The sequence below is a fragment of the Parus major genome, chromosome Z, assembly GCF_001522545.3.
Source record: "Parus major isolate Abel chromosome Z, Parus_major1.1, whole genome shotgun sequence".
NCBI classification, from domain to species: domain Eukaryota; kingdom Metazoa; phylum Chordata; class Aves; order Passeriformes; family Paridae; genus Parus; species Parus major.
This window is the reverse complement of record NC_031799.1, coordinates 26,376,638-26,403,621: the sequence shown is the minus strand read 5'-3', so window position 1 is coordinate 26,403,621 and position 26,984 is coordinate 26,376,638. Positions and strand designations below refer to the sequence as shown.

The 26,984-nt window shown below is 36.8% G+C and overlaps 1 protein-coding gene across 6 annotated transcripts in view; it reads left to right on the top strand.

Moving 5' to 3' along the window:
- Positions 1 to 26,984, top strand: part of RFX3 (regulatory factor X3) — a 108,414-nt gene that overhangs the window by 38,088 nt on the left and 43,342 nt on the right. For 2 of the 6 annotated variants that reach the window (XM_015653181.2, XM_015653182.3), the window contains exons 2-3: positions 14,179 to 14,303; positions 22,377 to 22,474. In XM_015653181.2, the coding sequence (XP_015508667.1) occupies positions 14,187 to 14,303; positions 22,377 to 22,474 (215 nt within the window). In that variant the 5' untranslated portion in view covers positions 14,179 to 14,186. Of the gene's footprint in view, positions 1 to 11,813; positions 12,008 to 14,178; positions 14,304 to 22,376; positions 22,475 to 26,984 lie in introns of those variants that run through there. The other 4 variants (XR_004495603.1, XM_033511420.1, XM_015653183.3 and 1 more) reach the window with 4 other exon arrangements.

Sequence of the window (26,984 nt, the reverse complement as noted above, 5' to 3'; positions counted from 1 at the left end):
TGGGGAGATTATCTCAGAGAAATGCTGGTAATGCAGTAATCATATTTACCACTAAAAATACTTGTATGTTTCTGAAGTTATAAAGGTATGCCATGAAATTCGGGAGGCAAGCAATTTACTTGTCGATCTTTCTTCAGGAAAATATATGAAATTATATGTATATAAGCTTCTATTAAGGTATTAAGGTTGAACAGATCCCTTCTGGTCTTTTGGTCTGCCTTTCACATAAAATCATCAAATAGACTTGTGCTTTTTTGTGTTTTTTTTGGTTTTTGTTTGTTTTGTTTTTTCCTCTTTCTTTTTTTTCCCCCCCCTCCATGGAGTCTAAAGATGGATAGAGCATTTCAGGTGGAGTCTACAGTCTGCAGCTGAGGCACTTACCTGTTACAGTCAAGTCTGCTGTTGGTTCTCTTTACTGCAAGGATATATCAATCTACAGTTCCCGGTTGTGTCTATTTAGCAGTGTCAACACTTTATACATATTACAGTGTGTTGTTGTTTAGGGAGATCAGAAAGACTTATCTGAAGGAAGTTAAAGTCAGACATTATTAAAACTGTCAGCACAAAATAAAGCATATGAGAATATTTTTTCTACTATTATTATTAAAATAGAGAGCACATAATATGCTGGGATTTGTACCTTTTAAAAATCACAGATATAAATTAAAATACACTCCACGGTGTGTTCTTTAAACAATTTAGTCCATGCAGATTCTCTTTGCAATATAAAATAAAGTTGTCAAAGTATCTTGAAAGATTAATGTTCTACTATAACAAGTGCTGTTAAGGGAGGAGCAGTCTTAAGTAGTCTTAGGAAGAGAGAGGAATGTTGCCTGTTGATAAACAAAATATATCAGATTATGGTTTAAGAACAAACAAGCCTTCTGATAAGTCAGGAATACTAAGCTACCAATTTGTGGTTGGTCTAGGACCTGAAATTACTCAAAATGCTACATTTTTTAAAAATTTTCCACTGTAAGTTCCATATTTTCAGGCTCCACATGTTCGTGTGAATTTTTTGATCAGTTTCTAGGTCTTAAAGTTAAGTTCCTTGAAATAACTTCAGAATTTTTTTTCAGTTTAGGGAGTTCAGAGGATACATCTGCCTGGTGTTGTGCAGACCATCATGTGCAAGCTTTGTCAGTGTTCAGGGCTGACTGAAGCTTCAAGGCAGAATTAATTACTCTGGTGCTAAGGGAGAGTTTGCATGCTCTGCCCAGAGCATTCTGCATAATTTGTGACTGAATGTGATCAGTAAAGAAGCTTTGCACTGATGTGTTCACAAAACTTGGTTCATTCTTTATGGCTTCCTTATCAGTGCTTCTCACTGAATGCAGAAGCACTGCATTTTATTCTTTGGAATATGTTTTGGTTTAAGTATGGTTTAAATCCATCTGGCACCTAAACCCCATGCAGTCACTTCCTCATCAACAGGATAAGGGAGAGAATCAGAAGGGTTATCCCTGTAGTCAGTTGGGGTTAGCTGTCCTGGCTGTGTCCCCTCCCACACAAAATACTGTACTTCTTGCACACCCCCAGCCTACTCACTAGTGGGGTGGTACAAGAAGCGTAAATTAAGGCCTTGGTTCTGTGCAAATGCTGTTCAGCAATAAGAAAACTATCTCTGTGTCATTAACCCTGTGTTCAACATAAATTTAAAACCCAAACTGATACCAGCCACGGTGAAGAAAATTAACTCTACCCCAGCTAATTCCAGCCCTTATTTCCTGTCATTTGCATCATGCTCAGATCCCATACTACTCAGTAAGACCTCATTAACCACTGCCCCCTTTGCGTTGTTTGATACAATACACAGATATCATTCCTTTAGTCTGAGGACCACCTCAGCAAAATGTTCCTAAAATGTCCACAAAACATCCATTGTGTTTCTTTAGTCCATGACTTTGGGCTCCATCTGTTCTGGTGGTCACTTGGAACAGGTGTGTTGCATGGAGTAACTGGGCACCAAAGCCAGCTCAGTTCAGGTCACTGCTGCACTGAAACTTCTTGCAAGGCTTCTCCTCCATTAGTCTCACGGTAATTCCTATAAGATGCAACTCAAATAATAGCTTACAGCAACAGTTTAAAGGTATATCCATTACAAACTCTGTCTCTCATCCTTTTGGGCCGTGTTTTATGGTTTAACATTGCAATGTTAACTCCTTCACTTGTTCCTACCCTGCTTGGCAGCAAGGGGCTCCTGCTGTGGTCCACCATTGACCTCCATGGGCTGCAGAGAGACAGTGTGCTTCACCATGGTCTTCACTGAAACAGGGTGCTGGGGAATCTCTTGCTTCCCTGCCGTCATGGGGTACCACCCACAGGAGACAGTTCTCCACAAACTTTTTCAATGTGGGTCCTTGTCCAGGCTGCAGCTCTTCATGACCTGCCCTGAGTCAATTCCATAAGGTGCAGTCCTTCAGAAACAGCATGCTCCAGCATCGGTCCCTCATAGGGTCACGAGTCCTGCCAGCAAACCTGCTACAGGGTGGACTCCTGTCTCCATGCATCCACAGATGCTGGGAATCTGCTCCAGCATGAGCCTATCACAGGGTCACAGCTGCTTTCAGTTTCTCCACCATGGGGTCCTCCATGTTCTGCAAGTGGATAGCTGCTCCTGCATAGACTCATCCTTCTACTCAAGTCCACACTGGTGTTCCAGCCTGTCCAGTACAGCAGCGCAGAAAACTGCAGCAACACCCTGGCCACCTGCCAGCCCAGGCACTTTGCCATGGCTGTTTTTGAAATGCTCTTGGGCACAACACAGTGAGGTGATCAGCAGCACAGTGCTGCAGCGAGCAGCAAAGGCAACAAGTGGCTACTAATGAGCACTAGACTCTAATACTCAGTCAGGCAAGCAAGCCCCATGGCAAGCACAGGAGCCTGCTCATTACTAGCTAAATGGCATTTGCTATAAATTTGATCTAGTACATTCGAGTCAAATCTGTTGTTATCTTGAACCCTTTGTGCTTTGCATAGGCTGCCAAAAAAGGACTGTTATGAATTAACCCCAGCTGCCAGCTAAGCCCCATGCTGCTATTCACTCACTTCCCTGCCACAGGGATTGGGAAGAGAAGTGGAAAAGTGAGAAAACTCATGGGTTGAGATAAAAACAGTTTAATAGGAAAAGCAAAAGGCACACATGCACAAGCAGAATAAAACCCAAGGAATTAGATCAGTGCATCCCATGGGCAGGCAGTTTTCAGCTGTCTCCAGAACAGGGCCTCATCACACATAATGGTGACATGGGAAGGCAAACACCATTGTTCCAAATGTCGCTCTCTTCCTCCTTCTTCCTCTCACTTCATGTGCTGATGTTCCAACCATGTCTCGTCCCAGCCTCCTGTGCACCCCCAGTCTTCTCACCATCATGACAGCGTCAAAAGCAAAAAAGGCCTTGGCTCTGCGTAAGCCCTGCTCAGCAATAACAAAAGCAGCTCTATTTTATCAACCCTGTGTTCAGCACAAATCCAACACATAGTCCCACACCAACCACCATGAAGAAAATTAACTCTATTCCAGCCAAAATTACATGATGACTATAGACTTCTTTTTCTCTTGTTTTCTTTCTTTTTTCTTTAATTAATGCTCTTTCATCAGGAACATAAGCAAGCGTAAGAATAATTTAGGATAGGAGGGTAATTTGAGAGAAAGGTGTAAGGATAAACAAGGCTTGTTTGGCTACACATCTGCTAGGTGCAAAATGACAGATGTAAATGAGTATGGTGAAGATCATCTGGACACAGTATGTCCTCACCATCTTCTACATTCCCTGCCCTGACGTCTTAATTCTTTTCTAATTGCATTGCATTTCAGAATTGTCTTGCATTCCCAGTGCTTGCTTCTCTTTTTCAAGTGAGTTGACACCAAGCAGAGTGGTTGGAGCTAAGTGTGTATTATTGCAGCTATTATTACTGGGTAATTGGGGACTGTTGTAATGGTAATGTAATGTAATGGTAATATTCTAAGAGACACTGATCAAATCTCCAGATTTCAGGCATGCATTTTTCTATGCTCTACTACCAGCTGGTTAGTCTGTTACATGCTAAGAATCAAGCACTAATCAAATACATTAGTCTTCAGGTTTCTTCAGAGGGTTGATACCTATTTTTCAGGCATCTTTCCATGCATCTGTTTCCTTCAAATAGTTGCAGACTGTGGAACACAATCCAATATGATAAAATACTGTACTTCTGATTCTAATTCATTCTTTTTTGGTGTCTGGGTATAAGGTGAACAAGAATTTATTCTATTTTTCTGTTTTAAGCAAGTAGTGTAATGTCTCAGAGGAAGAATAAAAATATATATTTCACAAATAGACCTTCTCAGTACAGGAACGAGATCTCCAAGAAAAGACATGCCTCAAATGAAGTCTCAGTCATCAGCAAAGTAAAATAGTCACTAACTTGTCTCTTGACATACAAGATACACATCTTTCTCTTATGAAATAAAATTGCAGGTCGAGGAAGAAAGGAATGGGAGAAACTGGTGAGATTTTATTCATTGTTTAAGTAGATTGCATATAGTTATCCCTGAAGTAAGCCTGCCGATATCCCAGCTGTAAGCCTATTTACATGTTTCCCAGGTCAGTATAGAAAGGATTTGTCTTAGCTTGCTTCTTTGTTTTAAGCCAATAGAGTCCTTACTGGTGTCAGAGATATAATATTCTACTTGAAGTCTCCCTTCTTGTACTTTCATAGATAGAAGACAGCTGTATTCTTCTACAGCTTGTATTTCTGTATTTAACCAAGAGGATTTCACAATTAGCCAAGAAAGCCATCCTGATGTGAATCAGCAATAGTGTGGCCAGCAGGAGCAGGGCAGGGGTTGTCCCCCCATACTTGGAACTGCTGAGGCCACACCTCAAATTCTGTGTTCAGTTTTGGGCCCCTCACTACAAGAGCACTGCAGTGCTGGAGCATGTCCAGAGAAGGGCAGTGGAGCTTGGGAAGGGTCTGAAACACCAGTCCTATGAGGAGCAGCTGAGGAAGCTGGGGGTGTTCAGCCTGGAGAAAAGGAGGGTCAGGGGAACCTTAACACTGACTACAAGTGCCTGAAAGGAGACTGTAGCAAGATGGGGGTCAGCATTTTCTCCCAGGCAGCAAGTCACTGGACAAGGGGAAATGGCCTCAAGTTGCCTGCAGAGGTTCAGGATGGATATTGGGGAAAAAAATTTTGGCTGTAGTTAAGCATTAGAATGGGCTGCCCAGGGAACATTAGAGTCACTGTCTGTGGGAGTATTCAGTCAATGAGCAGACATGGTGCTTTGTGCTATGGTTTGGTGGCCATGGTGGTGTTTGGTCAAAGGCTGAACTTGATCTTGGAGGTTTTTTCCAGTATTAGTGATTCTACGATTCTGTTATAATTTATCATTGGTTTTCGCAGCCTAAACCTGAGATGTTTACAGTGTTAGTCTCCAAATAATTTTCAGTGTGTCAACAGTATTTTTCACTAATATCCTCAAATCTCAGAGCAGTATTCTATATTTTAGTCAAGAGAGAGTATTACATAGTAGAAGCAGGAGCTGCAGAGAAGCTGCTATGAAGAACTTCTACTCTTCATAGTAGAAGAGGAACTGCAGAGACTAAATGTCCAAAACTTGATATAATGCTGTTAGACAATGTGATACTTTTTTATTTGAACATCTACTTAACATATTCCTATTAGTAAATTTTTCTAGCATAAACTTAGTTTTTTGTGCTACTACCAAAACACTTTATTTTAAAAGAATTTAAAATTTTAATTGTACTGTAATGTAATACTTGTAGCAAAAATAGAGAATTTCATCTAACTCGAAGGTGTTGTATACACAAGGTGCCATCACACAGTTACACACTAACTATAGTATGTGTACTTGGCACTTCAGTTTAATATTGTGAGGATTAGGATTATAGACTGGTATCAATGCTGTCTGCGTGAAAATCATGTGAAGTATGTGTGAGCCTGTAACACTGTTTTCAATGTTTTCAACTGCTTCAACTTCTCAAAAACTGAAATATTAAGATTTATGCATCCTAACTAAAACAAACCAAAAATTCGGCTATTTGGAATCTGATAGTTTTGTGATACATGGATTTTGAAGCAAACTTTGCTGTAGTTCAGAATAATGGAAAATATGTTTCTCTTAATTTTCTTTTTCCCTTAGATGCACAATCTTGCATTATAACTGTTGTTCTCTAATATGATGTAGCAAGACAGCATCATGCTCTTTATCTTCTTATTCTGTATATGTTCCAACATTTAAAGATATCTTAATATTGAACCAATTTTGGTTTCTAAAGAGCTCTAAATAGCCCTTTCATCAGCTTTCATCAGTTTTTATACTAAGCCTTTTTTCCTCTCCAGTGACTGTAAATTCTAGTTTGGCAAATGATAGTGATGGTAACCTGACTATGATGTGGTGAAGTTGTAATTTAGTGTTATATGTCTCCCACTAGATTCTCTTTTTATTTCTCTCAGTTTTTGTTTTTTTTCCCTTTTTTTTTCTTAATTGGCTTCCCCCATCCCTATTCAAAGGGGAGCCATGGTTTGTCACCTGTCTCACCATCTGTTTAACTACTGCTAAGGTGATGGGTAAAGGAAGAAAACTAACACAGCCATTGGGGCAATAATTCTGGGATGAATTGTTTCCTTCTTGTACCTGGTGAGGAAATGGCTAAATGAAGCATTTGAAAGATGTCATTGTATTACTAATGTCATAACTTTGAGGTGTTAAATTATGACATGGGGTAAGGCAGAGCTGACTCTTCAGTGGTGCCCAGTGTAGGTGAAAGGGGCAATAACAGGTGGTCCTCTCTCAGCCTGAAAAAAGCTTTTTGTGTGAGGCTGACCAAGGATGGGCACAGGTTGTCCATAGAGGCAGTGGAGTTCGTATCCTTGGCTGTATTTGAAAGTCACCTGGATGTGGTACTGGGCAGAAGGGTAGAAGCTTTTAGATAGCACTGCCTGAGCAGATTCCTTCCAGTCTCTGGAACTCTGCTGTCATTTGGTGGAAGTCCAACAGTAAGAATCACAAACAGAAAATCTGTGACACAGAGGTGACACATGGAGAACATAAGCTGTTTCCTCTAATACTGCTCTTTCTGTTAATAAAGCAGATTTTTCCAGCTATAATGTTTTGAATTTTCATTTTATGTTTTGATCTACTGAGTAGTCAAAATAAATAGTCTCCATTTTGACATCACTTTTTCTCCCTTTATTTCATTATTATCAGGTATGCATTCAGTCTTTTGATGAAAGGAGTGCAGCACAGTATCATACTAGGAGGAAAAATCACACCCAAACACCCATAACTAACTTCTGAAGCAACCTAAAGATCTCCTTTCATAACTCTATTAATGATGCAGAAGCAAAAAAGCTGTTTTGTCCAGGTGGTTCTCCTGCTTTCATATTCTTCCTCAGAAAGTAATCAAAATACATTTTGCTGTCAGTAACTTTGAAAGATGTGAAGAAGTGGCATTATACATGTTAGACTTTATAATTAATTCTGCTGTTATCATTAGAGCCTTTGAAAAAGATCTTGGCTCAAGGTAGAAATTTCATTTGATATTGTAACTATCTTTTTGAATAGACATATTTTTGGGAGATTGTGAGCATGCTCATTCCAGCCCATGACAGTTTTGCTAATATATATATGCTAATATAATAAAGACAGATGCCTCAGTATCTGAAAAGTATCTGAGTACTATTTAAAGATGGATAGTACATGACTAACCGTGAATTAAAAGCCATAATATACTAGACTTAGAGGTGTAAATAGCAATTTAGAAAGCACACTAAATTTGTAGAAATATTCTGTAATAAAATTCTTTATCAAAACTTGTTTCTGGTTAAGCTACAAAATACCATCCCAACAAGGAAGTTCCTGTAAACTTCATCCTAGATTGTTTCCTGAATATATTTTTATTTCTGAAAAAAACAAATGGTAAGGTCAGATAGCTTATGTCCCTCCATTGCTGCCCTTCACTGATATTTGCTATCCCAGCACATCACTGTCATCTCAACAAGATGATAGTCCTGCAAGTGCAGAGAGGTCCCTATTCCTGGTGTTTATTCTCCGTGCTGAGTGTGAGTCGGTTGTACACCCCTTCTCATATGAGCTCTTCAGACAGGCACTTCAGCATGCTGATTTCTGAAAGAAAGTCTGTGTGGCTTTCTCATAAAGATGCTTTGTAGCTGCTTCCTTGCTCATATGCATGTGCTTAAGGACCCTCCTTAAGCCTCATTTTTTGATTATGTATTGCCTTTCGTTCATGTTGCCTTTCATTCATGCCTTTGTTTGTCGAACCTGTCCACCACTCCTGCACAGAGCAGCTGGAAACTCTTTCCCTTCCCATATCACTCCTGGTTCCAGTCCTTACCAGGTCAGCTATCATGCTGGCAAAAATAACTGTGCCCCAATTAATGAGGTGCATCCCCTCTCTCCCAAGCTGTTAACCTTAGGGAAGGCCCTATGATCATAAAACCCGAAGCCCTGTTGCCAGTGCCAGTTCTACAATTTAAGCGTTGAAATGCAGTATCAGTGTCTTCTTCCCAACACCCTTTTACCCAGGATGAAGGAAAATACCATTTAGACTTTTCTACTCACAGTATCTCTAGTGGACAAACAAATCCTTTAGAATAGCATAAATGTAATTGTTTGATGGTTTGCTAGTATTCTCACAACAAAAATTTTGAGAAGGTTTATCCTTCTCAAAGGGTAGTTTGTATAATCTTGGTGCTGGTGTGTACTAATGGGTAGGGCTGTTGTGTAATACTCTTTATTTGCCAGCAAGAGTAAATACAGTTTTGATGGTTTTGAAGGTAAAATTAGTAAGTAGATCAAAGCGAGAAAATCTTGAAATAGTCATTCAATCTAAGCACCCATGTGCTGTGATCTGCTGGCAATATGGAGTTTCATAATGACTTACTGACTAAGACTGTTCTTAGGTACTTAGTAAACTGATCATTCAGACTGTGCTTTTTCTATTATGAACTTTCTTTGAAGGAGTTACCAGGAGATTCTACTTACACAGGTCCCTTCCAGTGTGCATCTCTGTATCTCACCCTTCTGTTTGTTACACTTTTACACGGTTTTATTACTCTGAAGTATATATATATATATATATATATATATATATATATAATATATAAAAGTCCAGAGAGGCAGCTTCTAAACTTCATTCTGTGCCATTCCGTTAACTGTTACTCGTCAATAAATCTATGAAAAGCTGAAAAAAGAGTAAGGAAATGTGTAGTACTAACTGCAATATTTAGCAGCTACTAGTAGTACCAGGCAGAGTCCAGCTGCCTACTTTGATATTCACAAGAACCTTGGGAGAAGACAATCAATCATATAGTGTTCAGTAAGAAACTGGGGTTCTAACATGAAAATACATTAGTATCTAGAAACTGTTGTAATATTCTGTTCTTCCTCTGTGAATAGCTTGCATAATCTATCTTCTGCTCTAACGCAACACAATTATGAAGTCAATTCATAAAATTTTTTTTTATACAAAAATTGAAAAGGAATGCTTACGTTAAGCTAGTGTATTATTGAAAACTATTTCCATTTATACTCTTGTTCAGGAACCAAGCATTCTGTATTAATTGTTGAAATTTAATGTTCTGAGAAGTTTTTCTTTATTGTGAAACACATTATGTTGCTGCAAATTCTTAATTAGTATATTGGCTATTCATCATTGTAAATAGATAAGATCTTAAGATTAGCCTTTTATTCTAACTATTAAAAGCCTCCCATTACTGACTGTGATTACGAGATCTAGTTCAGTTTATCTTCTGTGATGTTTTGTTTAGGCTCTGGAGGAGAAAAAAGAAAGTTCCTGCTGCACTTGAAAGGCTAAATTACAGGCTTTCATTTTTTTGCATTGAATTAAAGCCTGCTACATTATTTGATCTAGACAATAAAGCATACCTAGCTGAACAAAACTTTGCAAACTCTGGTCGGTTAAAAAAGTAAATTAGTTCAGTGAGAAGTAGTCCAGGAACAAAATAAACCGTAATCTGACACATTTTAACCATCTCTTTTGATAAGTAATAGAGCAAGTTATGCGCTTAAATCATTCTGTCTTCACATTTCAAGTCTAGAAAACAGAAGGATTCCAATTGAGAATTTGGGTGTATTAAAAAATCTTTAGGGAATTTAACAGACAGCATGGAACTGCACAGAATGTATAGGAAATGAATAATTTTCAGCATAGTAGCTTTGCCTAAGTTCTGCCCATTATACTGAGGAAATACTAACCTTGTTGCATTCAGCAGCTGGGTCCCAACAGTATCTTTTCCCACTTGGAGGAGTTAATTAGTCTTCTTTCAGAATGTGGCCTGTTTAGCTTACATTCACATCCTGCAACAAGCACTGGATATACAAAGCAATACCATTAACAGATGGGTGTGTCCAACTGCTTAATTAGGCAGAATAAAAAGGACCTTGTCAAACATTCATCTGTTGTTTGTCATACACCTGACAGTCCAATTAGGCAAGGATGACGATTCACTTCCTTTACTTACATGGAGTGTTAGAGGAAAATTGGGAGAGTCTTCATTTAGATTATTGTTGTGGCTTTAATCCTAGCTAACAGCTGAGCCCCCACAGCCACTCACTCACTCTCCCACCAGTGGGGCTGGGGAAAGAATCAGAAGGGCAAAAGCTGAAAAGCTCAGGGTAAAATTTAAAGTTTAAAAGGGAAAGCAGAAGCCACACACACAAGCAAAGTAAAACATAGAATTAATTCAGTGCTTCCCATAGGCAAGCAGGTGTTCAGCCAGCTCCAGGAGATCAGGGCCACATCACCTGTAACAGTGACTTGGGAAGACAAACACCATTGCTCCAAATGTCCCCTCCTTTCTCTTTCTTCCTCTCACTTTATAGTGAGCTTAGCTTAGCTTGCTGCCACATGGCCTGGAATATCCCTCTGGTAAGTTGGGGTCACCTGTCCTGGATCTGTCTCCTCCCAAGCACCCCCAGTCCCCTCCCCAGTGTGGCAGTACAGAAAGCAGAAAAAGCCTTAGCACTGTGCAAATCCCTTCTCAGCAATAACAAAAACATCTCTGTATTATCAACCCTGTGTTCAGGGTTCAAATCCAAAACACAGCCCCACGCCAGTCACTGTGAAGAAGGTTAACTTTACCCTAGCCAAAACCAGAAGTGTGTTCTCAGTATTGATGCAATGTAAAGGAATTACACTGACTTCATCATTGACATGATGCTAGAAAAACTTCTAGTAAATAGGAAGATACTTAAGGTTGACTGTCAAACCATGTTGTATGGCACCTAGAGGGAAAAATCTGTACAGTGTACTGAGCTATAATAAAATTTTGCTTTTAGGATTTAAGCCAGAACAATGGAAGTAGTCCTTGGCTGCATGCCTGGTGCTCACCAAAACCACTCTATCACTCCAGTCCTCAGCTGGACAAAGGAGAGAAAATGTAACTAAAAGCTCATTGATGAAGATAACAACAGGGAAAGATCGAGTACCAATTAATTCATCTTTCAACTGAAAGATCTATTACCAAAGACCAAGTATCATGACAGGCAAAACAGATTTGATTAGAGGGAAATTATTTTAATTTATATAAAATATTAATTACTATTAAAAATAATTTTATTTTATTTATTATTTTCAGTCAGATACAGCATAGGATAGTAAGAAATAAACCTAAATCTTCAAAACACCTTCCCCTTACCCTCCACTTCCTCCCTGGCTTAACTTTATTCCTGATTCTCTACCTTCTCCCTTCCTGCAGTGCAGGGGAATCCAGAATGGGAATTAACATCAGTTCGTCACACGTTGTTTCTGTGGCTGTTTCCTTCTCAGGGGGTGATCTCCTCAAACTCTTCCTCAGCTTCTGTCTAGGGTCCCTCCCACAGAACATAGTCCTCCATGCATTTCTTTGTGAATCATTCCAGTGGACTACAGTTCTTCACAAACTGCTCCAGCATGGGTCCCTTGTATGGGGTACAGACCTTCAGGACCAGACTGCTCCAGCATGGCTTTCCCCTGGAGTCGTAAGTCCTGCCAGCAAACTTGCTCTAGTCTCAGCTCAGACACCATCTCCTGCTCTTCCACTGACATGTCTGCAGATTCTCTCATGTATTCTTACTCCTTTCTTCTGCAATTGCAATTTGCTTCTGCCCAGTAACATTTTTTTTCCCTCTTCTTAGATGTGTTATCTCAGAGGCAGTACCACTGTCACTGATGGGCTCAAGGTTCAGCTTTCCAGGGCTGGGTCCATCTTGGATCCAGCTGGTACTGTCTTCATCAGACATAGGGGAAGCTTCTCAGAGAAGCCACCCATGTAGTCCCCCCTCATTTGCTACCGAAACCTTGCCAGACAAACGCAATACACCCATCTCCCCTTCCTTACCTCTTTTTTCTGAACAGCCTGTAACCATTGACAGCTGCACTCCAGCCATGGGGTTCATCTCACCAACTTTGAATAATGACAACTAGGTCGTAACTTTCTAGCAGCATGGAGACTTCCATATTTATTATCCATACTTATCATGTGGACATACATTTTAATTGTTAGGATTTTGTAATCTGTAAATGTAATCTGAAGTTCTGGTTCTTTCTTCTTTTTCTTTTGTATGCTGATTTTTGTTGGGTGTGCTGGGTCCTGAAGTGCATCCACGGCTTAAAAGTAGAGGGTTCAGTTAACGTGAAACTCTGAGAGTCTGTTGATTAATCTGAAATTAATTTGATTAAGAATTTGTCAGTCTTTCTGAATATTTCAGAAGAAGAATTTAAATCTATCAGGTGTGCCATAGGCATGGTTTCCTGGAGTTTAAACTTAGAATGGTCACAATTGGCAAGGTCCTGGCCCTACTGCCTGACCTCATACCATATTTATATACCTGTTTCCTGCTTTGCAGTGGCTGCATTTGAATGCAAAGTGAGCTAGAGATAGTTTGAGGGTGGAACTTCAGAAACCCAGCTTTAAATCAGCTTAAACTGCTGTGGAACCCAGCTTTGACAGGAAAGTTTGCTGTTGACAGGTGGTTCTGTTGTCAAGCAAGGAGGACACTGAAATTTTTTTGGCACAGTAATGAACTCTTCCTGCTATCTAGTGGTATGTCCCTCATTTTTTTTATTATGGTTTTGTCTCAAAAAAAATTGTAGAGTTTTTGGAGGAGCTTGTTGTTTGGTGGTAGGGATTAAAGTCCATTTTCTTCACTGTCAGCCATCTGGCTCTCATGAGTAAAAAAAATCACTTGCATAGGTAATTCTAAGTATATATAATTTTTTTTTTCATATGAATCTCTTTTATTATGCATGGTAAGGCTACTCATTTTTACTGACAGTGGTTCTCAAATTGCCAAAGTATTTTGTAGCTAATTTAAGAAGAAAGGGAAATAAAAGGCTGATTCACAATTTTGAATTAATTTTGGTTTGTCACCAATCAATTGTGTTGTCATTTTGGCTATGCAAAATTGAGGAATCTGCAGCTCACAATCTATGTTTCATGTGAAGGCATGTCAGTCTTGGTTGTCTTTCCGATAAGTTTTCTTTGTCAGGCATTTTCCTTGATTCTTGAACCATTTATTCATTCTACCCAAATTTTGTTGTTCCCTTTAAACATCAGGGCCATGATCATAGGCACTTGTCTACCATTTATGTATTTCTGAGTGGTTTTAGTGTCAAAAAGTTTCTTACTAATTGCTTTAATGCTTTCTACTGAAGAAGGTTATTTGAGTGTTTTTTTCACTGTGACTCATTAGATGCTTTTCAGAGTTTGCTTTCTGGAGTAGAGACCTTCATTCTGTGGCCTGCTTCAACTTGAATTTGAATGTATAGAGATTTCAGTGTCATTCAGTAAGACAGAGAAAAAAAGGTTTTGAATGCTGACCAGTTATTTACAAGCTGAGAGAAGATCTGCTGTTGGTTTTTCTGAGTTATTCCTAAAGCAAAAAAAAAAGCTCAGATAAGGGACACATTTCTTTATATATGAGCAAAAGATATTTCAAATATAAGTAAGATAAAAATAACATAAAACCCCATTTATACTATTTGTGTCCTAGTAGGGGGGGAAAAAATTCTTTTTTCTCTTAAAAAGATTGGTATTAGTTCATTTTAAAATACTAATAGAAATAAGGGACAAATTAGTGTGCTAATTTAAGTGGCAAAATAAAACCATTTATACGCTAACTTTTTGATTTTATGTTTTAATTTTCTTCAGAGATCACAATGCAGACATCAGAGACTGGGGCGGATACAGGTTCGACTGTGACTTTACAGACATCCGTGGCTGGCCAGGCAGCAGTGCCCACACAGGTGGTACAGCAAGTACCAGTCCAGCAACAGGTATGTGGCTGTTAATTTTGAGAAGATTAAAAAAAAAAATTCTAATTATAGTTCTTTACAATATAATGAAGAACTTGATTTTGTGCAAGACTGCTAAAGGAACTTTTGCTCTGCTTTTATCAGTTTTAGTTTGCTGAAATTAAAATAACCAGAGAAAAGCAAGCTATTTTCAGGACCTGTTCCTTAACTCGAGCATCTGACAAGCTCTGTTAGTACTCTTACATGATTCTAGCTGTTATTTATTATATAATTAATGCAGTAGCTCACAGAAGTTTGCTTTATGTTACTGAATATTTACATTTTTTCCTTTGAATATTGCATGTTTCTGAAATTATCGATGATATGTTGTTTCTTCATCTGTTTGGATGTCCAAGTGCAATACAAATGTAAATATTAAAAGCATTGTTCTTTGCGCATCTAGGCTTGACTGCCTGCAGATATATGCACAATGTCATGAAAGATTTTATGGTATGACAGTCAATAACTCATAATGTAAATTTGCCAAGGGAGGAAGAAGATTGGTGTAGCAGCCAGCACAGTGCACTGTTCTTTTACATGAGGTGATTATTCCTGTGCAGCACCCATGAGCTTTATAAGAAATGGAGCTGGAAGAAAATGGGGAGCTAAAAAGAAAAAGTATGGAGGTAGAAAATGGGGACTCAATATGAAAGCCATGATGGCTGTCCAGGGCTTTTCCAGAAAACACAGAAAGTAGCTGTCCATGTGATGTGTATTTTGGATGACATCTGATGTTTCTCATCAAAATCTGACTTCCCATTTTCCAAATTAGTAATATGAGAACTACACATATTTTATTAAATAGTGCCATTCATTTCTGTGCTGGTGGAGTGCTTACCTCTAAATTAAACTTCACTATTTCTTGAGTTATTAAATTCCAGTGCATTTTTATATATGTGTTTCACAGTCTCATACATTTAATTTATATTTCTTTCCTGTTGTGTAGACTGTTTGTAGTGAGTAGTAGTTCCATTACTATCATATGATGCTCGAACTTAGCTAACTTTTTAGGAGATTTGTCTGTAGCTCTGTTGTGAGATTTGTGAGTGAAAGACTTTTTTTCTGGGATAATTTGTTTGATTTATATCTTCTTTCATGATGACAGATGTTTCATACATGTAGTTTATATTACTTATTTTTTTTTTCTGTGTTTCTATTCCTGTATTTCACTTTTTCAGATACAACATGGCAGTTTGGTAGTGCTACATGGTTGCTTGTTCTCAGCATATCAGATACACATACAACAGTCTAATATTACATACTGAATTTGTGAAGTACTGCTCAGTGTGAAGGACTGAAAACTGGTAACCAATTAGTGCCATATAGGATACTTTATAGCAGTCCTAGTGTTTGTATGATTGAACTGTAAGGTCGTGTTCTATGTATTTGTGTTCTACTCTTACAGCAAATGAAGTTACAGCAAATGAAGAATGAGCAGGACTTTGGTATTTGTAAACTTTGTTTGTGCAAAGTTTCTACTTTTTCCAAAACTTCTAGGATAGAATTGTCTCCACGTTTGTTGACTGGAGCCTCCTGCTGTGAAGGGGGCCTCAAACACAGCAGTTGAAGTCTCTGCATTGGAAGTGTGATTTCCAGAGAGGCTCATGAATGGTCGGACTGGGAAGTTTCCTCAATGTATTTTCCCACATAAATAATGTATTAATCTTTGTCACCAATTGTCTATATCTTTTCTAAAGTAATGCTAGTTGTCCATAAATAATGGTACACTTGTGTCAAAACATAGAAGCTGAGGATCAGATGGTTTTTTTCCTTCTTTGATTATACCTTAGTAAGAGCAGCAAACAGTATTTTTTTGTTGCCCTGAGTGTGTAAAACTGTTCCTGATCACCTTTATGTACATTTTCTTTAGTACTGCTACTTTTGAGTGTCACTTTGTATTGAATACACCATCATTATATTGGATTGTTTCTTCTTCTAGACATAGTAAATTATACTTTCCTGAATGAATCTTAACACTGACTGTATAATCAGCATAATGTTTGAGAAAAGAAATCTAAATGATTGGGGATTGAAGATCCAACAAGATTGTTGGGAAATCCAATGCAGACAGTGATTGAAACACATATATATATATAGGAGATACGTGTAGAGAGAGGTGATTAGATTATAGAAGTAGTGAGGAGAAAGGGAATAGTGAAGATGTGAATATGGTATGCCAGTAGAAGATGTGATGAAGAATGTAGGTGGGATAGGTAATTTTAATTGCAGGGTTGGGAAAAAAAAGGAATAGCAAATATAAAAACAATTGCTGTGTTGAGGAAATAGCAGATATGATCTGTCCTGAGGAATTACCTGTGTATGGATTGCACTGGCCTAAAGTAATATTGTCTCTATGGACCTTTGGTAGGAATGGGCCAATTTGCCTAAAGAAAAGTAGGAGAAAGAGCCATTATAATGGCTATTTTAATAAAGAAATTCTTTTGATGGCAGAGGGAGGACTTACTATTTCTGCACATTCAAAGTTACCAGTGATGAAAGCTGGAGAGAAGGTTTTGGGCAAGAGTATATAAAATATGGTTTCTTTTTTTATGGTTTATAATGAACATGCTTAATGATTTCAACTGTATCTAAATTACATGTGAATATTCAAGTTTTGATTATATTATATTGTGAATATGCATTGCTAAAAACAATGGGACGCTTCTGGGATTTTGTTAAATTCAAGGATACTGTAACATGAGTATCCGTGTATATAGAACAATTTGATGTAAGCTGAAACTTCCATGTCATGATTTGCAGAAAGCAAAATTTATTAATGCTTTCTAGTGAATAATGCGATTTTAGATGAATCTGTTTTTAATTAATATTACAGCAATATGTAGTACTTCATTTTTCTAGGGAGGTTTCTGTTTCCCAGGTTTCTATTCATGTACTTTCACCATATTTAAATGACATCACCTGAATGCATTAATTTGGGATTGATTTCATATGCATACAAAATGCACATTTTTTTTTTCAAAATGATACATTTTTTTCCCTGAAAAAGGGCAAGCTGAATAAGTAGAAGGCAGACTAAGAGCCTTTTCTCTTCAGCTGTTTGTAGACAGGCATCCTGTCTTTTGAACAATAAACAAAAGAGTAACTTTTGATATTTTCAGCTAAAACAAATCCCTAATTTCCATATACATGCTATTAATATGCAGTTTATGAAAGTCTGCTGTAATGTTCCAATAATAGGAACAATGAAGGTACCATTTATGAAAACCTGGATTTTTCTTCTTACAAAAGTGGCTCTAGTGGCAGCTGGTTTCATGCAAAACAGCAGAAGTCACTATTGAGATGGGATGGAGGAGAATAAGAAGCAAAAAACAACTACAGTAAGACCAAAAATGTTTGCATGTAGTTAAATTCTGTTTAAAATCTGAGGAATTCTCTTAGTCTTCTGTTTTCTCAATACAAGGATTTTTCTTTAATATATCATTCCCTTTTCAACAGGCAGTGTTCAGCTCATTGCAGTACGCATCTAAGGATTCAGAATTAAACTCACTTTTGAGTTTATGCCATGCAATGTGGAAGAACTGGAGAAATAAAACTAAAAATAAGCTGTTTTATAAAAATATATCCATGCAACTGAAGTTGGGCAAAGCATTTCTTCAGAGTCACTGAATTTTGTGGCCATCACATTCACAAAGCATTCTATCATTCATTAACTGGAGATGCAGACTTCTGCTAATCAAAATTGCTCTTAATGCAAAATCATGTTTAGCATATGAAACACATAATCATGAGCTGACATTAGCCATTATATAAATATGAATGTGCTTAGAATATTACAGCATGTGCTATTTATATGTTACTTGCCAAAAGTAATCCATACTGATGAAGGAAAAAAATTATTTTTATCTCCAAGGACAGAAAATGTTGCACATTCAAGCTGTTTGCAAAGACACAGTGGATAATTATATGTTCTTTTTAAAATGGAATTTTAAAATCCTTATATATTGCTCTGTTTTTCTAGTCTTTGCTTAGTAGTACTTCGAACAGACACACTTTTTGTTGGAAATAAAACTTCACTCTTGATTCGTGCTCTTCAGCATTTCAGTATGCTTTTATATACTTTATTTTTGTTGACAAACTTTCATAGATAAAATATAACTTAGTCCCTTGTTTATTCTGGTTATTATGGTAGGATAATTAAAAATAGATTTTTTTTTTTCCTTTTTTTTTTCTTTTTCAGCTGGTAAAGATAACTACACATATATAATAAACTAAGTTTTCATTCACCTCTTGTTGTCCTGCAACATTTCAGCTTCTTGCTTCTATTCCTATTACAGCTGTTTATTTCAGGCTAGAGTCACTGAAGCAGGAGGAATGAAGGCTCTACTGGCTGACCTTATTTAAGTCAAAAATTGCTATTAATTTTCTGTTTTCCAGCCAGACAATAATGAAAATTACCATGGCTAGTTCACTGGTCCACACTAGAACATAATTTTTGTATTTGAATACTATTGCTCTTTAATAAATATTTTATTTATTGTGTTTTCTGTTTTGAGCCCAGTTCAATTAATTATTGGAAAGGCCATTTAGGTTTAGGTCTCTGGAAAACACTGGGAAGATAGTCAACAATTTCTGCTCTGCCCCAAAAACTACATGACTCAGCTGATACCACTCCGTTAACAGCTTACTAAAAGGCGAAAGGATAATGATAAATAAAACAGAAGTGAAGAAAAAAACCCCTTTTTTCATATTATCCACATTTTTTCATGGAGTTTTGTTTCCTTATAACTAACTTCTCTCAAATAATTTTATGTTCATAGAGACTAAATATATGTGTCTCACTTCTTTCTGTTGAACATTAAAAAGAAAATTCAGAGGCACTAGATTTAATTCTCATTAAAGCATTAAAAATGAAATAAGGAATAAAATTAGTATTGGAAATATCAAATAAGAAAGATTTTTATTATGGCAGAAGTTTCAAAGTGTGAAACTTTCATATACAAGGCCATCCTGAAGGCTCCTTACTTATTTTATTTGTCATAGCTTGACAGGAAAAATATTTGCCTATAACCTTCCCTAACCTAAAGTTCTAAATATATTGCAATACCATGTAGTGACTACAGCTTCTTTTGGCAGGATAATAAATTTAACTGTAGCAGTACTGAGTTTCAAAGAAGCTGAAGCAAAGTAATTTTTTTTGTAAACCTTTTAAATTACTGTATTGGAAAAAAAAATCAGTGGTCCTCTTTGTATTGAACTTCAGTGTTAAACAAGAAACATTTTGATTTTCAAAAGTAGGTAAAATGTTTTAATAGCACTATAGCATATCCATTCTTTAGTTTAAAGTTAAAAATAAGTTACTTTCTAGCATAAATAGTCCTGAAGTTTCTAGTAGTACTACATATTAGGCTAGTAAAGAACTTCCATAAAAATTGCTGGAAAATTGAAATTAAGCAATGAAATTTTTTAAGTTTAACAGATTTTGGTATTTTGTTGGTATTTCAAAATTAACTTTTTGTTGTTCTTATTCCATATGAGAAGAGAAACACATTTTGGATTTTTTCGGTTTCCTGTCCAGTAGACAACAAATGTTGATGTACTGTATACACACTTTGTCCCTGCAGCATCATCTTGCTTCTGACAGAAAGGTCTTGCACTGTGCTGAATCTGATGTTTTTGAAATGGGTAGCAGCTTGTATTCAAGAATAATGGGAGGATATAATGCCTTCTATAGGAGGGGAACATGACCTTTCTGTTTTAATGCTGTGTTTGTATACAATGTAGAGGTCCATCTTATCAGTATATGCAGGTTACAGAGAGAAAATCATGTCTCCTTTATTAACAGCAAAATAGTGTGGGTTATTCTTAATAGGAATAATAAGCCATATTCAGTGTGTGTGAATAGGGAACAAAGTGCATTTTGGGAGTAGTTGGATGAGAATATGGAATTGATACTGACAACAGCATCATTTCCACAGTGTTTCCCCAGCTGTGCAACTGAGAAAGAATATGGGGCATATCCATTACATGTCAGGTGACAAGCTACTGGTTTTAAGAACAAAGCCTGTTTTCAAGGTGTTTTCTCACACCATAGGTCAAGTAGATCAGTCTGGTGTTCTGCAGTAGGCAGATTAACAATGACTTCCCTTCTCCCATTGATTGAAGGTCATACAATTCACTCACCCAAAAGGAAGAAATATGCCTAGAGTTAAACTTAAAAAATATCTCAGTAAGTTGCACATATGTTTCACAATAAAGCACATACGTATTTTGGCCGATTATTGAGTGTGTGTGTCATTTTGTCAGAGCTTGGCTGATCTGAATATTGAGAGGTACAGATTAATAACAAGCTTACAGGTCTTACTGTGGATTTGGATCAAGCCCATTCCATGAAATTAGGATTTGAATTAATTTAAGTTAGTAAGTCAAAAGTGATGGAAATAGAATATTTTAATTTTGGAAGGTGTTTGCACAATACAGCTATTTATGTATTTTAATTTGAAGAATTTTCTAAGGTCTTAGTAATGCAAATAATTTTGATTGGAGTTTTTTGTGTTTACTTTCAGAACTGAACCTTTCTGTTAAATAACTAAATATTGTTAGGAGAAGAAATGTACACTGTTGCCTTACCTTAATAATTAAGCAAACATCTTCAAAGTATACTTTTTGAAGTAGAAAAATTGTGTTTCAGGTGTATTTCTCAATTTATGTAATTCATGTGGGAAATCAGAAAACTAGATTTTAATATATATCTTAGCCATCATGTTTTGTCTCATTGCTGTTAATGGACAGAAGCATCTGATTTTTCATCAGATATATAGTAGTTTAGCTGTATTCTAAACTTTCTAAACTGGCTGTTTTGTCTCTTTTTCAGACTTTGGGTTTTATTGTCAACCTAAGGGAAGGTTTATCTGAAAATCTAGACTTGTGTTTCAAAGTCAGCCAGCATTATGAAAAAGTAGGAAATGTGCTTATTTGCAAAACTTTTTTAAAACACAGGTGAAAGTATTAGATTATGATATTTTTAAAGAGCTCTTGGAGGGGATTCGTTAAATTCATGAAACCTAGGCTGATCTAGGATTATGGTGTTTGCAGTCCTAAGAACCAACTAAATTAGATTGAAGTATCCTCATAACAATAAATACAAGAAAAAATATTGTCACTTAATGTTAAATCTACTTACTGAATAATTAAGCATTGATTCTTTCTTGATTAAATTTCTTGGGCAAAATTTTGTCAATCTGTGAAGTCTTTGTAACTCCTTTAACATGTTTTAGATTCTGGACTTCTCTTAGACCAAAATATGGCTTCTCTGTAAGATGGAAGGTGTAAAAAGTGAAATTCTCCATCTTGACTGTGGCAGAAGACAAAAAATTGAGACAGGAGAGAAAATTGCCATGACCTGAAACATTGCTACAATAGCATATGAATCAAACTAATTGATGAGTAACTGTCTTTAGCAATACATGTGAAGATAATCCTTGCCTTACTACCTCTTGTTGCTTAGCTCTTGAAGTAAAACCAGGTTGTGTTGGAGTTTTTATTTTTTTATTCTGGGAAAGTGGTTACTCGGACTGGGGGTTTTGGCCTGTAATTGTACACCGCAAAGAAAAACCTCTTGTATCACTGTAATTTAACTCCAGTTAAACAAAAGCTAAAGCATCTTAATGAGAACATGTATTTCTGAACTTACTGTAACATATTTGAGCTATGATTTTAGGGCTCGTATTATTTAGGACTTACATGGAAAAAGCATAAATGTAATGAAATTATACTTTCTTCTGTGGTAAATGTAATTCTTCAGCTTGGTGCAAAGCAAAGTTATACTTCATCTCATCTTTGTGCTCTTCAGATAGTTGTCTTGGGCACTGAAGATATGTATGCATCATGAGTGTGCATCTTCAGTGTTAGGGCTCAGTTTATCAAACTTTCAGCACAAATATCATGTAAGAACAGTAATTTTCTTTGCTAGTGCTATGATACACCTTTAGCAATCTTGAGAACAGAGATATCCCAAATTGTTTAGAAGCCACGTGAGGCATTGGAGCATTCATATTTCTTTATGATATCCCAAACTTCTGGTTTTCTTGTTTTCAGGTACAGCAGGTACAGACTGTGCAACAGGTACAGCATGTCTACCCAGCCCAGGTTCAGTATGTGGAGGGAAGTGACACAGTCTACACTAATGGAGCTATGTAAGTTGGAAATGGTCAGAATTTTAATGTTCATTAAAATATGAAGTCAAATATATATTTTCAGTTATATTCTATCAACTAGTGTATATTAAATTGGAAAGAAAACTTACTCAATTACAGTTCTTCTAGTGTCAAAATAGTTTTTTTGATGAAAATGTGAATTCACACTTTATTTGTTTTTAATTCACAATTATTTGTTTTTAATAAGTCAGAAGTTTTGTGTAAGTAGAATTCTTGTGATTGTTTTAGTTGCAGCCTGTATGGCTTAGTTTAAAAAAATATCTTCTAGTTAATGGGTATGTTCTGTCTGAAAGACATGTTGTATAACTTATGTCTTCAGGACAAAAGGCAGGGCCTACTGTCTTCCTGGCTGCAATCCTAGTGGCAAATGATAGAAAGGTGCAGTAGCTGTAGTTACTATCTAAAGAAAGTAGTAATGTAATTTCATTCCTGTGTTTCATAAAATGAGATCAGGGTTTGTTTTTTTCTGAAGGAATGAGGAAAAGCAGAGGAAGGAAATTAACAGCCTCATTTTGCTGCTTCTTTAACATGATTTTGCATGTTCTGCTTTCCTGAATGAGCGTTCTCATCAAGTTTCTTTCTTCAATGCACAAGTTAAGAAAGACTCAAAAAAAAAAATCTAGATTTGGTCTGACCTCTGGACATTACCTAGTCTAATAACAGGCTTGGAGCAACACCACCTTTGAAATTGCCTCAAACTTCAAAGTAGACTGTGTTGCTTAAAAAGGAGCTTCTCAGCATCATTTTTTCATTTACTATTTCTGCTTTCTAACTGGCTTTACGAGGAAGTACAATTTAGAGAGCTTTTTGATTGCCTGAGGTACTTACATATTGATGGTAATCCAAAAGCAGTTCAAAAGAGTAATATTATTTGAGTTCAGAGACTTAGGATGCTATCACTGACAGTGTTTTTTTGGTCCTTTCTACTAGCAAATTTTGATTTATTAATTTTTCACATACTGTCTTCTCTGTTTTTTTTTCTCTCTTGTAAATCCTAAACAATGTATTTTAAATATGCATTAGACTTCTCTATTATACTGATTTTGTCTGGGATAGATTAATTTTCTTCCTAGTAACTAGTACACAGCTGCGTTTCAGGCTACAAATGGCTTTGATAATATCTACTGTGAAAAAAGTAACTCTACCCCAGCCAAGGCCAGCACACACATACAGCAGCATAACGTCATTGTGACTATGGTAGTCTACTATTAGCTTCCAAAAGAGGTCATTCTTAAATAAGTTGTTTTTCAAGTTTCTCTTTTCATTCGATACTTTTAAATTCTTATATGTGCTGTTGGGACTTTTGTCAGTGTAAAAAAAGTGTACTACACTACTAATAACAGTCCAAGGGAGAAACAGAAGCAGCTGTGACTGATTACTTTGTATGAATCTTCAGGTTTCCATTGTTTTATTGTATTTCTGTATCTGAATCCCTCTGTCAGTTGCTGCAAAATCAGTCAATAGGATAGAAAAGAAGAAAGCTTTTAGCGTGTGAGCCAAATCAAGATTGTTTTTCCATCCTACAAAGAAGATTCTACCTATGTTGTTGCGAGCAGCAATGTAGTGGACAGGCAATTTCTTGTTGAATCCTTGCAGAAAGATTAGCCTTTCTAAAAATTGTAATTTCATTGACAGAAAATGGACCCAGACTGTGTTTCTACTCAGACTTTTTAAAGATTCTATACAGAGAAGCACATTTCCCATATGCTTTTATAAACCAGATTTTCTGTAGTCTTCCTATGTGTTTGATATCCTTTATGATAAATCAAAATCTTAGTTCTAACTCAAAATCAGATATGGGATTGTTCTGTAATCTATCAAGAAACAGTACTGCTCTAGCAACAGATTAATTCTGCAAACCATAGTTAGGGTGAAGACATTAATTCATATGGGATTCTCTGGAATAAATTGTCACAGCATGCCTGATGAAAGATGTCACCTTCCATTCTGCTCTCATGAGACCCCAGTTTAAGTGTTGTGTCCAGTTCTAGAGTCCTCAGCAATAAGAAAGACATGGACCTGTTAGAGTAGGTACATAGGAGGGCCATGAAGATGTCCAGAGGGCTGGACATCCTCTCTTATGGGGACAAGTGAGAATAGGCTGAAAGGCTTTATTGTGACCTTCCATTACTTAAAGAGGGCTTACAAAAAAAGTGGGAGAGGGATTTCTTGTACAGACAGAAAATGATAGACTAAAGGGGCAATGTTTTAAACTAAAAGAGGAGAGATTAATGTTAGATAGGTCAGATATTATGAAGAAATTCTTGGTTCAGAAAGTGGTGAGGAAGGTTGTCCAGAGAAGCTGTGAATGTCCCATCCCTGGCAGTGTTCAAGACCAGGTTGGATGGAACTTTGAGTATCCTGGACTAATGGAAAGTGTCCCTGCCCATGGCAAGGTGAGTTGGACTAGAAGATCCTTAAGGACAATTCTGACCCAAACTATTCTACAGTTCTGTGAAAGAATTATCCTTTATTTTAAAATACAGCATTTACAAACTAGCACTGATTAAAATACATATTCGATAGCAACAAAAGACACAGTTACAATATGTATAAGGAAAATGTTACCTAACTCTTTGCATTATAAAAAAAAGAAGTTTATCAGGTTTCACAGTTTTTGTCAAGTGTAACTGTTGCATTCTTCTAATACAAATCTTCCCACTCATTTTATATCTCATGAGTTGTCTACACTTTAAAGTTATTTGGTTTTATTATAATTGGAGGCAATATAATAATACAGGGGGTGTAGCCCACAACTTTGTATGTTTCATACATTGTAAGATATAAGAATATTTGAACTATGTTATCTACATTTGTCTCTAGTTGACAACAATTTTGCTTGTCAAGCATGTCACTATCTTGAAACAAAAGTGAATTGTTGCTGCAATGGCATGTACAGGCTTACTTGGCTGTTCAGAATATTTTAAGATTTATTGCTGCACCTATGTTAGGAAGGCAATTGACTTCGCATATTAGAGGGGAATTTTCTTCTTACGAATTGTAACACGTGAATAAAATGTAGCCATTTACCTGGTAGTTCTGATGCTGCAAAGAGGGTTTGAATTCCTGGGATGGTGCAAGGATTACTATTGCTGTTGGATCCAAGCCACATTTTTCACCAATTTGTACAGCAATTTGTGGTGTTTATGTTAGCAAAACACACCATTTATGCAAATTTAGTACTACCTTAACTGAAATCTTCACGGTTAAATGAAGTAATTATTATCAATAAAGTTGAAGTTGTTATCTTTCTACTAGTTAATAGTATCTATCCCTTTTTCTCTGGCATTCTCCTTTTCCTTTTCTTACTCCTTTTCTTTTTATTACCCTTTTGCATACTAAGGTGAAGGCTCCTGTCTTCCTGTAGCTCTGTACACAGAGTTACAGCAGTTTACCACCAATGCAGGTGTTATATGTGGAGGATGTATGGGTGGTGAGGGCCACTCCACAGTGTGTCCACTTGCAGCAATTTTTAATGTGTTCTAGCACAGTCTATATCTTACCTGTTCTTCACGGGTTTTCATTTCCACAGTTCATCTGAATTTGTTTTATGTGGTCTGTTTTTGCCAGAATGAATACTTCTTGAATACTGTTACGCTAGCTTCTGGTCCTCTTTGCTACAGTTTTGATCTAGGGTCATGGATTGTTTATTGTGTACAGAATGGCTATTTGATATTTATGTCTGTTAGACAGAACAATGCCTCAGCATTTAATTATAGGTTTCATACCACACAATCGTAGAAAGGTAAGATTAAAAGGAAACAGATTAAGTAACATTTATCTAATTGTTCAGTAATCACTGCTAGAACAAAACTATAGATTAACCCTGAGAAGCCTAGACAAAGAAAGCCTGACAAGCCCAACTCCTGAGGTCTTGCAGATTTAGTATGTATCCTTTGACATATTGCTAGCAGTGGCAATACCATATTTCTTGGACCACAAGTCTGCTGTACTTCATCAGAATTTTAGAAGTATGTAATTAATGTTTCCTTAACTGTCTAAATTACAGATCCCGAGAACAGAATTTGTAGAATTGCACTTTTGTTTTAATTTACTATATTCCCTGATTTGCAGGGTATTCTGTAGCTGTGCATTGTGTATGCTTTAATTGCTTTTTTTCCATGTGGAAAATGGTCGTGGACTGAGCATTGAAGATCTCAGTTCTTTTTTTATGGCTAATAAATGCCTCACTGTTATAATTTAATGGCTGTATCATGTTCTGTTGTGACAGTCTCAGGGTGTATGGCACTTCCTTTTCTTCCCTTTGCTTAGGATACCTCACCTCCAGAATCTGGCTCTGGTAAGGCCTTCCCTCAGTATTGGACAAAGTTTCTGTGAAGCTCACTGTTAGCTTAAGGACAGAATTATCCTAAAAACTTAAAGGAGTTTGAGCATATTGTTCCGGCATGAAAGAATTTCTTGGTTTGGAGGATTTCTAAGGTTGAACACTGACACATAGTAGTCACGCATTGGGTATTTATGTAGAATC